This window comes from Vigna angularis, chromosome 10 (assembly GCF_016808095.1).
Source record: "Vigna angularis cultivar LongXiaoDou No.4 chromosome 10, ASM1680809v1, whole genome shotgun sequence".
Taxonomy (NCBI): Eukaryota; Viridiplantae; Streptophyta; class Magnoliopsida; order Fabales; family Fabaceae; genus Vigna; species Vigna angularis.
This window is the reverse complement of record NC_068979.1, coordinates 11,620,596-11,634,042: the sequence shown is the minus strand read 5'-3', so window position 1 is coordinate 11,634,042 and position 13,447 is coordinate 11,620,596. Positions and strand designations below refer to the sequence as shown.

The 13,447-nt window shown below is 32.4% G+C and overlaps 1 protein-coding gene across 1 annotated transcript; it reads right to left on the bottom strand.

Moving 5' to 3' along the window:
- Nucleotides 1-2,684: 2,684 nt before the first annotated feature.
- LOC108334732 (vacuolar protein sorting-associated protein 25) lies at nt 2,685-6,925 on the bottom strand. Its single transcript, XM_017570664.2, has 6 exons — nt 6,535-6,925; nt 6,109-6,248; nt 5,923-5,976; nt 5,750-5,838; nt 5,588-5,663; nt 2,685-2,983 (listed from the first exon to the last, which is right to left on the bottom strand). Exons 1-6 carry the CDS (start codon nt 6,591-6,593, stop codon nt 2,862-2,864), a joined length of 540 nt encoding a protein of 179 aa, XP_017426153.1. The 5' UTR covers nt 6,594-6,925; the 3' UTR covers nt 2,685-2,861.
- Between the last annotated feature and the right edge of the window lie 6,522 nt (nt 6,926-13,447).

Genomic DNA, 13,447 nt, shown 5'->3' with positions numbered 1-13,447 from the left:
AACGGGTCAAGTGCGAGTATTATACTATATGTTCCCATGGATATTCGCTATCCGCAAAAAATAAAAGAAAAATTTTAATTTCTATTTTATTAAGTTAAATTTAATTAAAATTAAAATTAATTTATATTTTATTAGGTTAAATTTAATTAAAATTAAATTTTAATTTATATTATATTTTATATATTTTTTTTGTAATTTTATTCAAATTTTATTTTAAAAATTTATAAAAATATATTTTTTAAATATTTGCAGATATCTGCGAGTTTTAAAATACTTGCGGATATTTTTTTAAACATGTATCCGCGTGGATAGCGGACGAGTAACAACTAGGCACTATACGTGGGGTGTTGCTCCCTCCACCACCCCAAGTACTTCTGCACCTCCTCACTATTTTCTTTTATTCCAAAAATACTCTACACCTCCCCACTATTTTCTTTTATTTTCAAAAATACCCTACACCTCCCCACTATCCTCAACAATCTTTCTCTTTCTCTCTCTACATTAATGGAGCATAACATTAATGGAGTAGATTTAAACTTGTGATATATTGCAAAATATAAAATTGAGAGGAAACTTCAATATTAGTGCATCTACCACTTCCATTTTATAAACTTAAAGGTTAGATGCAAATACAAAATAATAAACATAATAATATTAATAGTAAATAATATATTATTATTATTATATACTAACTTTATAATGACGAAAGAACTAAATAAATACCAAATCTTTAACAAATAACTTTTCTTTTATATTTTAAGTATTTAATAATATTTTTATATTATTTATCTAATAAATTAAATACTTTATTCAAGTTATTTGAGTCAAACAGGTCGGTAAGTTAAAACATAATATAATGTTAAAAATTATAAATATTAAATGTAAAAAAAACACACATATATAAACATTTTTCTAGAAATTTAGAACAAAATTTTACCATTTATTAAGTGATTTGAAGAAAAAAAAATATATTGAACAGTGAAAATAAGATTGAATCATTATTTCAGGGAAAGTGTAAATAAAATTTTACAATATATCACAAGTTTAAATCTCAACCATCTGAATGCTCCATTAATGTGGAAAGAGAAAGATTATTGAATATAGTGGGGAGGTGTAAGGTAATTTTGGAATAAAAAAAATAGTGAGAAAGTGTAGAGTATTTTTAGAATAAAAGAAAATAGTGGGAAGGTACAGGAGCACTTGGGGTGGTGGAGGGAGCAACACCCCTATCCTTGTTCGACCTGATCTTTTGTCACCCGTGAATACATCCATACAAAATGATTTTGCCACTCCTCCCCGGATAAATTTCTTCAAGAGATCATATCTCCTTTGATGCAAAAGAAGGTAATTGTAACAAATGAATTTTACTGACTTTATTGAGATCTCGAACAAATATTTGTTTTTGTGCTCACATAATTGAAGATTATTTAGAGGAATATGACTAATTTTGGAAACAATCTCAACGGATACGAAATTTTGAAGAAAAATTGTCCCAACACTAAAGAACTAGCACCTGTTAGGATCACTACAGTATTAAACATCAATCAACTTTGTCTTCACCAAGAGTCATTCAATAATATTAACATCAAACAAAATAAAGCATTGATCAAGAAAGGTGTGAAACTGAAAAAAAAAATTACCCTAAATGATGGTCTTCTAATGAAATAAAATTTATAAAGTTAAAAAATATTTTTAAAATTATAAAAACAAAATCAAATTTTTACTCTCTTCTTTTAAATTATAATGAAATTTGATTTTAATACATCAATAAAGATTATAATATACTATTTAAATTAAATCATACATAGAAAAAATTGAACTAATAATAATTTGAATTTAGAAATAAATTTTGAATTTCATGATAATATATTAAATTATTATATTATAGTAAATGAAATATTTTTATATTTATGAGAATGAATTAAAAAATAATAAAAATTATATAAAAATCATTAAAACAATATTTTATATGATAAAAATAATGCATAAACATATTAAAAAGTAAAAATTTCATATGTCCAAAGAATGATTTAATATGAAATTAAAATATATATATATATATATATATATATATATATATATATATATTTAAGAGTACAATAAGATAAAAAATATCATAAAAATACAAAAAAAAACTTTATAGATATTAAATTAGTCAGAAAAGATAAAAGTTATTTAAGTGAAACAAAAAGCTTTTTAAATAAAAAAAATAAAGATAAAAGATAACAAAAAGATTACTTGATAATTGAAATTGACGATATAATTATAAAAAAAATATTTAATCAAAATTAGAATAAGACAAAAAATACTTTGAAAATGTGTGTGAATTTCATAGATATAAGACAAACTAAAAAAATAAAAAATAAAAAATATCTTAAGCAAAAGAAAAAAATAATACAAAACTAAATACTACGAAACTATATATATATATTATATATATATATATATATTACCTAATAACTAATAAATATTTTAGTAATAATAAAAAAACGATGATAAAAACGAGAACAAAGTATAAGATTAAGACGAGATGAAAACGAAATGAATATGTACATATTCATCCTCGTTTCTAATCCCATTTTAAAAAAAACAAATATTACCTATACTCATATCTATATTTTTTGTATATATACTCCTGCAAAAAATTTCATCACATAACGAGTATAAGGTGAGTATTATCCGTATGACTTTAACTAATATCATGCTTAGTTAAGACAAGGAAGCTTCCAAGATTCAAATTGATAGCAATTAACTACAGCTTGCTCTTGAACATCAACAAACTCATCAAGTAGACAGCAAAGAATTCTATTGTTGATTACAAATGTAAGATCCACCGAAATTCAATGGAGTAATACACAAAATTATATAGAAAATTTAATTCCTTCATCGTCAGCTGAAGTTCCTTTAAAGACCACAAGCTTTCCTTTCTGCTCCAATAGTTTCAGTGCACGATTCAAAATAGTTCGATCTATTCCATGAAGCTCTGCAGAATATAAAAAACAAAGAGAACCAACTTCGGTCAAAATATTAACACCTGGAAGCATATATCTATGGGCTTTTCACTTGTATTAATGTTTGGAAAAATTGGATTGATTTTCGCAATAATCCCTCCCTCAATTAAAATTCCCAAACAACCATTTTCACATTTTTTTTTCTCACAAATCATGCTTTCGCTCCCAAACTAGCTTTACTCATCACCATATCTTCGATCTTAAAAATCCCTGGGAATGGATGATGACACTACTTGTCCTTGCACTGTTTTTAGTTTTCAAGACACCACGCCCCTTTGACTCCCGTTTCAAGAAGACTATCGACACAGATTTGTATTCCATCAAACTACCAAGACACATCGCTGGGCTTCCGTCACCAAGACTTGGCACAAAGATCCCCGCTTGGATCCACCATCAGTTCCAATATACTCAATTAAATAAGTCACCAAGCCAAACCATTAACTTTGATACCATTATGAGGAAGAATCTCCCCTCTCACATAAAGAGGATCAGAGGTATGGGACACAAAAACAAAGAAAAAACATAAAACGACATGAAACTCTTGCCACCGTCCGCAAAATTGTCTCAAAAGTATTCATTATATCACATCACATTACAAATGTTCTGGGCAAACCTGAGAAACCCTCCCCCATTACAAAACCACCCCCCTTTAATTTAGGGAGGCGACCTCCTCTCTCTAAATTGTGTGTATCATCTTCACATGATATATTTACATGGTAAAGGTTCATGGCTTCCTATAAATAAGACTTAGTGGGCCTTACTTTCCAACCTCTTCATCTGCGTCTCATTATTATAATGAATGAGATTTTCAAGAGTCAAGATAGATTCACCATCCACTTCGAATGCATCTCTTGGCTTTTAACTTTCTTGTATTAATGTTAGGAAAAATTGGATTGATTTTCACAACAATCTCCCTTTCAACCGTAAAACTTTTGCAAGCGAAAACTCAACTTTTAACACGACCGATTCCATTTTATTCACCAGGGGTTAATTGATTAAGTAAAATCATCTCCATTGATTTATATTTAATATTAAACATTTATAATTCTTTTCATTTTCCAATTACTTTTTTTCCTTATTTTCGAATTTTCTGAGTTTAAAACAAAATGAAGAGGTGTCATCTTCCTCTTCTCTGAATTTGTCCGCGCTCCCATTCTCAAGCATATTTGGTCAGCAGTACAGCAACCACAGAAACCACTCTCAACATTAGGAACAAAAATTATAACATGATCTTTCACAATATCGACAGTTACTGTCGTAACAATTCATTCTCAAACAATTATCTGATCACGTAAACACAAAGGGTTGGACAATATCAGTACAAAGTCAAAAAATTTACTGCTATTAGTTTGCCAACGTTTAGAATTTATAGATTCTGATTGAAAAAATCATCATGAAGCGGAAAATTGGCAAAAGTTACCTACTGGGGTGCATCTATCATAATAAATTGGATAAGGGTTGTTCAATTACCATACATCTTTAGAAATTAGAAGACATATTATGGTGGTTTACAAGGGTACTTCTGATTCTGAAGGGAAGAAGTGTACTTTATGAGCTTTTTTTAACCTTCTTAAATAGAGGAAGCCACGTCCAAGGACACTATTTTCGATTTAACAAACATCCACAGCAGTCTAAAAACACCATTCACACTGAGAAGAAAATGTCTTTTGTTTTGCGTTTTTAAATTTTTATTTTTCTTTTAGTTTCAACAACTTAAAAAATTATTTAAAGATAAAAATCAAAGGTTGTCTATTTGTTGGTCTAAACCTTTGCTTCAGCAATAGCACTATTGGTCTGAGGTTCAAGACAATATACTTCCTTTAATCACCAGAAAAGAAAAATAAATAAAAAATAAAAGGTTAAGACTATTTTACCGTTAGTCAACATAATATTTCAGTATAGGTTACTGAAATATTAAGACAACACCAAATCACAAAATTGAAACTAACTAAATTGGTTTTAGATTAAGAAAAATTCAGAGCTCAAAATCTGTAAACCACCACATGCGTATCTTTCCGTTTTAGTTGTTTTTCTATCTGTTCCATTGCTTGCACATTTTGCAATCACCCTTAAGTAAGATAAAAATAGAACATAAACTTCTCTAAACACTATTTCAAAAGCAACAAAAAATGTAAAGATAAATGAAGACTTAATGAATTCTTTTACCACAAATCATATCCAAAAATCCCTTTTGGCATACTGAATCTCTGCCAAGATTGCTTTCATATTATACTAAATTGAATTGAATCTAAATACAGGGGAAGAAATATTTACTGAAAGTTCGATCCTTCCCTCTACCTCCAGAACCACATAAATATTCAAAAGGTCCGATTCAACCAGATTGATTGGAAACAAATTGAGAAGTAACAATATTATTAGAAATACCTAGCAAAAGAACGACTATAAAGTCCTAGAAATATACTCAAACCCGAGACAATATGCATTGAAGCAGCATAATCGTCAAACTTGTCCTATCTCTAAGTATAGCTCACTATAGTAATCATTGTTTAAATTAGTGGAAAAAAGAAAAATAAAGGTATAGCTCACTATAGGACCTATAAGCGTTAACAAATTACCTGTTCCCTGAGACTCGGTCCCTGATCGTATTTCTTCAATCGTTACAACACCATCTTCCAGCCCATTGTCTTTTGCCTAATCAAATATTAAAGCAAATTCAATAACTAGGTAGTAAATACTAATTGCAGGCCGTGATTATCAAACTAGCAATTTAAACCTACAAATTGAATTAAAATGTCAGCCCAATCTTGAATCCGATGCCAGAGAATAAGACATTTCCTGTGTCCTTTATCCATCCATTCCGCACGGCCTGTCAAACCAGAATACACAGTTGAAACATTTTTCTCTGAGCCATTACAAAAAAAATAAATCCATAGATAGAAATTAAGCATACCTTCAGAAACTAAAGCCGAAAGGAAAGCTTCTCTGGCTTCATGAGTAAGAGACCCTGTAAGATGAAAAGTCTTAAAGAATCACAAAACAAAAGCGTGGAAACAAGCAAGACCAAATGATAGAGAAGCATTCATAGGACTTGTCAACTTCACATAAATGACACAAAAAAGCAGGATTTTTAGCTTACTTTCAATTACATGGTTTGCAAATAGAGGAAATTCTTCTTCAAGGGCAATTACAAATGTCTTCTGTGTTTTACAATAATCCAAAATAAGCTCTTTCCATAGTTGTATCTGCTTCTCTCTTGTGTCTCTTACTGGCTGCAAACTGAAAGGTAGAAGCCAAGGTCACCGGCATAATCAACCACTAGTTAAAGACAGTCTTACTATCAATTCTCTTATCAATAAACACGAAGCACTAAACAGTGGATTTGGCAAATAAAGAGGCAAAACAATTGAACCACACAACAATAATACAATATCACACGCAACCAGAAAACATATCCAATACAGGCAATGAAAAGGTCTCAGTAACTAAAACAAAATTAAGCTTTCTTCATATAATTGGAAAAAAAAAAACAAAACAAAATGCAAAGCATAAAAAGGTAATTTACGTGAAATAGGGTGGGTAATTGAAGAAATGTGGCAGTTTGAAATCTCCCAATTTCTGCATCTTTCAAGTGCTTCAGCGCTATACACAGGGGTTTACGATCTTCTCAGAAGGTTAAACAATTTCCTGCTGATTACTTACAGACACGTAACAGAATATCGTACAGTGCACGTGTAACTGTTGATTTCTCGGGTTGTGCGGACAAAACTGCGAAGGAATCTCGACGTGGATGCGAAGTGAAGAAATGTAGGGAAACTTCGATTCTGCGAACCCTAACAAGATCACGACGGAGGAAGAAGACCACCGATACAGAAGCAAATCGTGTCGCATGAAACGACTGCGTTTTGCAGGTTGCACACGTTTGGCGAATTAAGAATTTTCTTAATGTCTTCACAGAAATTAATTCGTAAATTGTAGCTTGATACTATTTAATTAGAATATAAATTTCATGAGTAAATAGATATTTATATGTTTTTTTTAAATACTTATATTTATAATTACATATAAAAATATTCCTCTTTTTTTATCTGATTTTGCTTTCCAATTTTATTTTATTTTCCACTTTTAAAATTTATCATATTTTATTTTATTTTCCTCTTTTAAAATTTATCATATGATAGTTTGTAATTGGATTGTAATTACATTGATAGGATATTTAACTAAATTTAACAATTATTTTGTAACTAAAAATAATTTACCCTCATCTCTTCTATTTTTATTTTAAAATAACATATTACTAACCAATACTCAAATAAAAATAAAGAAATTAAAATTGCTTAAAAATGTAAAAGAGATAAGAACTTTTTTATAGGAAAATCATTTGAATGACTAAATTATGAAAAGTGTAACATCCCAAAATATCATAATTACCATAAATCAGGATTAATTACAATTAACAGTACAGTAAACAGTCTTAAGATTAAACAGAGTTCAAGGGTCAAAGCCGAACGGCTACAGTACAAAATAACGAGCGTTTCAGAGAAACAGGAAAATAAATCCGAACGAACGGTTTTACAAAAGAAGTAACCGAACGTCCAAAAATGAGCTAACGTCTACAACCTAACATCTACGAGCGCTCTAAGGCTCGGCCTTTACTTCAACTTCCACCAGATTGGCATCGTCCAAATTTTCTTCTTCCAGCATTTCTTCAAGGGATGCACCACCATCTGCTCACATCCACAACGGATGATCATTGCAAGACAGGACGAACGTACATGGACAGTGGACAACACAAGGAAAAACGAAAGGGTAAGCTTACGTAATTTAAATTCATACTTCAACATTTTTATTCAAACCATCATACAATCAACTCATATACGCATAACATCAATCAAACATAAATATACTAATGCTAGACCGACCGTCCGGACTGTATGAATCTGTGTAGTTACAAGCGTCCTTGCACCCGAGTGATGTAGTAACTGGGATACACCAAACAGCTGCCACTCGAGGTAAGTCCGTTCTTACGTCGCCCATGTTAACTTATGGACTAAGGACCTCCTGCCGTTCCCACACATGAATACCCCCTTCTACTTGAAGAGGCGTATCACGGAACATCAAGATGGACAGCGAGTCTTAACTTATCCACAGTCATACTTTACCAATTTAATATCCAATAGAAATCAGAGTCGTTCCTCCTTGGAACACTCGTTCAAATATCAATATCATAACTTCACCTCATATATGATTCGCCCATTTTATAATTTCCTCAACATCACATTTTCATTCTCAATTACACTTCTCTAAAAGACGAACGTTAATTAACTGTATAGACGAACGCTATTTGAGATCAGGACGAACGTTATTTCAAATTCAGGACGAACGCTGTTTAAAATCAAATACTTATTCAGTTGTACGAGCGCTTGATAGGAGACCTTGCGCGATTTAGAACGATCGTTCGATATAAGGCCGAACGATATTAAAGACGAACGCTCGATATGAGGTCGAACGCTATCAAAGACGAACGCTCGACATAAGGTCGAACACTCTCAAAGACGAACGCTCGACATAAGGTCGAACGCTCTCAAAGACGAACGCTCGACATGAGGTCGAACGCTCTAACGGACGAACGCTCGACATGAGGTCGAACGCTTTCACAGACGAACGCTCGACATGAGGTCGAACGCTCTAACGGACGAACGCTCGACATGAGGTCGAACGCTCTCACAGACGAACGCTCGACATGAGGTCGAACGCTCTAACGGACGAACGCTCGACATAAGGTCGAACGCTCTCAAAGATCCAAATAGGGACGCTCGTTCACGAGCAGAATTCTTTCCAAATGAAGGAATCCCATTCTATGTTATTTTAAGAGGAAACCGAACGGTTTAAGACCGTACAGTGACGAGCGTCATTTATCAAAGACATGATTTAAGTGCAGATTTCTCAACCTTAACAATTTTCCAGATTTCAACAATTTAACTTATACTTTATACTTCAAATGAATCTCCAATTGATGAACTTTATACTTTCACTTCCAGATTAATTCATATTCAATAATCAACATATTAACGATTCATACATTATAGTATTCATCCATCACTCATACGTTTCAACCAGCATGCAGTTCAACAACCCAGAAATCATATCAGCAAACATTCATAACAGCACAACAGGGTTCGTTCATGCAGATCCAGAAAAACACGTATACAGAAATTTCATACAGACAACCCACATCATGCTTTCATACACTCATACACGTATAAATTTAAATATATGTAAGCTTCCCTTACCTGGATAGCAGTGTACTTCCAAAAGCAAGATTTTAGGTTTCCTCTAACCACGTCTTACACCCAGGTTTCGCTCAACAGTTCCCACGTAAATCTAAGACGCCAGAAATCAAAATAATTCAGACCTAGAACCCATGCATGCAACCAAAACTAGGGTTCGCATGAGACCAGAAAAGACGACGCTTAGAAATGAAGACTTACCAGTTCCGATCCAAGTTCTGTTCGGTCCAAACGGAAGATCACAGCTGGACGAACGTTCCTACGGTTCTGGAAAGTGAATCGGAGAAGAAGAAGATGAGTTACAGAAGAGAGAAGGGCAACTGGTTCTAGAGAGAGATCAGAGAAAATGGAAGGTTTGGTTCTGAGGAAGAAGACGAGTGATACAGGTGAATGGAGGGGTTTTTCGAAAACTCTTTTTGTCAAATCCACGTTCGTGCGGACGAACGTCTCCCGATCCAACACCTGCACACACACTCTGACTTCAGAAACTTCCATTGTGACAAGTGGCGTTCATGCATGCAGCGTTCAGTGCGCAATTAATGCATGGGACGTGTGGCGCGGCTCATTATGGAAGCAACTAGGTGATTCAGCAGCGTAATAAATACTGATTTGACACCTAATTACGCTTCTAATTTACCGGGATCTCACAGAAAGTTACATCCATGATATTAAAGTTTGTTAGTTTTAAAATATATATCCATTTTTTCATGTAATTTTAATAAACTACAGCATTCATATTCCTTATTCTATTTAAATTTATATTTGAATAAAATTGTATGTAAATATAATAATAAGTTAATAAACTTAATTATATATTTTAAAACTACATATTTCATATTAAATAACATTTTCAAGAATATATTTTAAATTTTTATTGTTGAGTGACAATTGCTAGTATTTGTAAAGATTTAGAAAATAACATTTTAAAGCGAAAAATAGTGAGATTCAATTATTTAAATCTTAAAAAGTTTTAATATAAATAGTTTTATTGTGACTTTTTTGTTAAAGTTCTTTCTCTCTTATCATCTGAACTACCTCGTGTAAGTTGAGTTTTATCTCTTTTTTCAGTCTTTTTCTGTTATAAGTTGTATGTGAGTCTTTTTTTACTTGCATGCATCTTTTTAGTCATTCTCTATTGATCAATAATCATAATGATATGTCTTGATTGTTCTTGTCATATTTCTATGTATAAATAGAACATCCTGCAAGTTAAGAGGAGTTTCGTTGGCTAGGTCCTATGAGTTTGAAGGGATTTGGAATTCCTTAGAGCAAATTCATATGCCTCTTAGGTAAGGGAAGCTAATTGCACTATTTTAAGTTTTGTATATCTTGAAATATAGAATTGTATCTGGTGGGATCCTCACGTAAAGAAAAAAATTACAGTAAGTTTGATAAGGATTGGGTGACATTGCTTCTTTGATCCAAACCAAGGAATCCCTTAAATAAATTTCAAAATGGATCTTATTCTATCGTTGATCAGAGATTTCTCTATGAAAAATATGAAACGGACTTTGAAGAATGGGGAGGAGTCCTCGACCCGCAATAGATAGAGGAGGATTTTTTCAATCACATCGTTTGGGCTCCTAGGGAAGAAAATAGATTTATGAATGGAATAAAATATGCAGTATTTACAGACAAAAGTATTCGGTTATTGGCAAAAAATCAATATACTTTTAATGTCGAATCGGGATCAACTAAGACAAAAATAAAGCATTGGGTTGAACTTATACAGTTAATTGATTGGATGATTGAACTATGTATTAAGTATGACTTGATGATTTGTGGTTGGACTCATAAACTACATGTTTTTGTTATATGATGAACTTTGATGAGTTGACAATTTTGGTTTGAATGTTTGGTTTGTGAGCCTGTAGGTTTGTGTTAAAAAAGAAGTGTTTCGTTTCTCACACCAAGAGGGGGTGAATTGGTGTTGTATAAAAATGATAGCTTTTTTAAATCTTTTTCGCAAACAGAAAGTCTTTAAACTTTTCTTGAATCATAAGTAAGAATATGTGCAATGCAGCAGTTCACTTAATCGAATGTAATGACAGTATAATCGATTTAATGCAGAGAGAAGGGATAAGAAATTTCAAACACTGACTTTTTATACTAGTTCGGCCAAGCCTACATCCAGTGTCCTTCCAATCAACCTGAGTTAGAAGCCAATGCACTATATAGATCTGAGTTTTTACACTAAGAGCTTTACAGTGACCTCACGTCAAAATGTAAATCACCTCTCTAACTCACTAATCTAACTATAGGCAATACAACAAACAGACAAGCAGCAAGAACAATCCTCATCTGCTGTCAACCCCTTTGAGACACCCTCAAAGTCAAGAACCACGTTCTTCTTCCTATAACACCACAGGGAAACCAACAACACTCAGCGTTTGCCAAAGTTTTTCCTGATCAAACAGAATGCACCTTCTTGTGCAGAACGATCAGACATTGTATATGAACCTTGCTCCTCAAGAAATCTTCAAGACTTTATCACCACGGTAGTTCTTGATTCTTGGAGCTTTTCTCTCTTCTATAAGACGTTCAATCAATCACTGAAAGCATATATGAAAGAGTAAAATTGTTATTCTCTTCTTGAATTCAAATCATGCGTCTATATATAATATAACTTGAATCATACGTGTTTTAATCGATTATGCTATTAATCTAATCGAATACATTTAGCGGTTATAACAGATTAATAGCAATCAAGCAATTAATTGAATGTACAATTAATGTAATCGACTGATAATAAATGCTTGGTCAACATATTTAAAAATATGACCGTTGTGACAGTTATGTCAAGCATTTAACCAGTTTTCAAAACAATAACCAACATAATCAAATACAAGTCGCATACAATTGATTAAGTAGAAGCACTTAGAATATTTTTGAAAATTTTTCTTCTTGAAATACATCACAGCACTCTTGAAAAATAATTGTGCAAACACACGACTTTTAATCGATTTAACCAATAATGTAATCGGCTTAAAACTTGTTGTTTTTCCATACTTTAAAACTCAAAATAGCCGAAGCTAGGTGCTTGTGTTTTTCATTTCCAAAACTTCATATTTTGCATACACAGATAAAATCACATATCAAATATAGTGGTATGCAATGATCAACACAACACAATATGCTTGTACAAATATAACACAGTAAGCATAAGCATATAGCATGTATAACACAGAACACAACATAACATGTGTAACACAGTATAACATAGTATAACATGTGTTAATTTCATTATGTGTTGTCATCATCAAAAACACAATATCACTCAGATTGTGAGTTAAGCTAATTTTGTGCTCCCTCTCTCAACAATCTCCCCCTTTTTTGATGATGCATGATGAGTCAATATTTTCTCGATTTCACTTAGTTTATTGTGCTAGAATTAATCAGGGAATTGTGCTTAAATGTCCAATACTTTTCCGTTTTTGTTAATTGTGCTTAATTTGACCAGAAATTCTTATTTTAATTAATTTGAATTATCTGAGCTTATAATTTTCATTATTAATTGCAGGGAAAATTTTGGATAACATTTTGGGAAATTTGGAAGAACATTCATTTGAACACGGTGTTATTTACTTGGAAGAAGCTAGGTTGCATTGATTTATTTTGTGTTGAATAGAAAAAGATGTGTTGATCCGTGGAGACTTAAGCTGGAATATGCTGTTTGATTTGGCTAAAAAAAATAGAAGAAAGCACGTCAGTTTCGTTTGGAGAGCAGCTTCATTTTTTTTGTTGGGCTTCTAGTATGTCACGGCCTAAAGATTAAAGTGTTTTGTTGGCTGAAGAAAGCACATGTGTGCTTAGAAAAAGAGAAGCTGCCACCGAGAAAAGAAACTTCACTTTCATTTAATGAAGGGGTGCACCCAACAAATTAAAAAGCATGAGAAGGAGGTGTGAGCATCCACTAGGCTTTCGCTCCAGCATGGTCACGACCCAAAGCACACATCAGCACACAATTGATTCCAACAACTCATCACGGTCCAGCAGCTATCTTCACGCACGGCCTGGTAGCTGCTATGTCCAGCAAGACTTGGAGGTATGAGAGGCCACATGAGAGGTGGTGGCTGGAAGTAAAGAAGGAGGCTGACGTTGAGAGAAAGAAAAGAGCTCACGGACATTTTTTTTCTGGAGAAGGGGCGTTGGTTCATGGCAGCAAAGGAGCACAATTTTTCATTTAGA

Excerpts from the sequence above, each read along its gene's own strand:
- LOC108334732 (XM_017570664.2), bottom strand. The coding sequence starts at position 6,593 with ATGCAGAAATTGGGAGATTTCAAACTGCCACATTTCTTCAATTACCCA. Across the intron at positions 5,664-5,749 it reads CTGACATTTTAATTCAATTT|GCAAAAGACAATGGGCTGGA; the intron begins GTAGGTTTAAAT and ends ATATTTGATTAG. Across the intron at positions 2,984-5,587 it reads GACCGAGTCTCAGGGAACAG|AGCTTCATGGAATAGATCGA; the intron begins GTAATTTGTTAA and ends TATATTCTGCAG.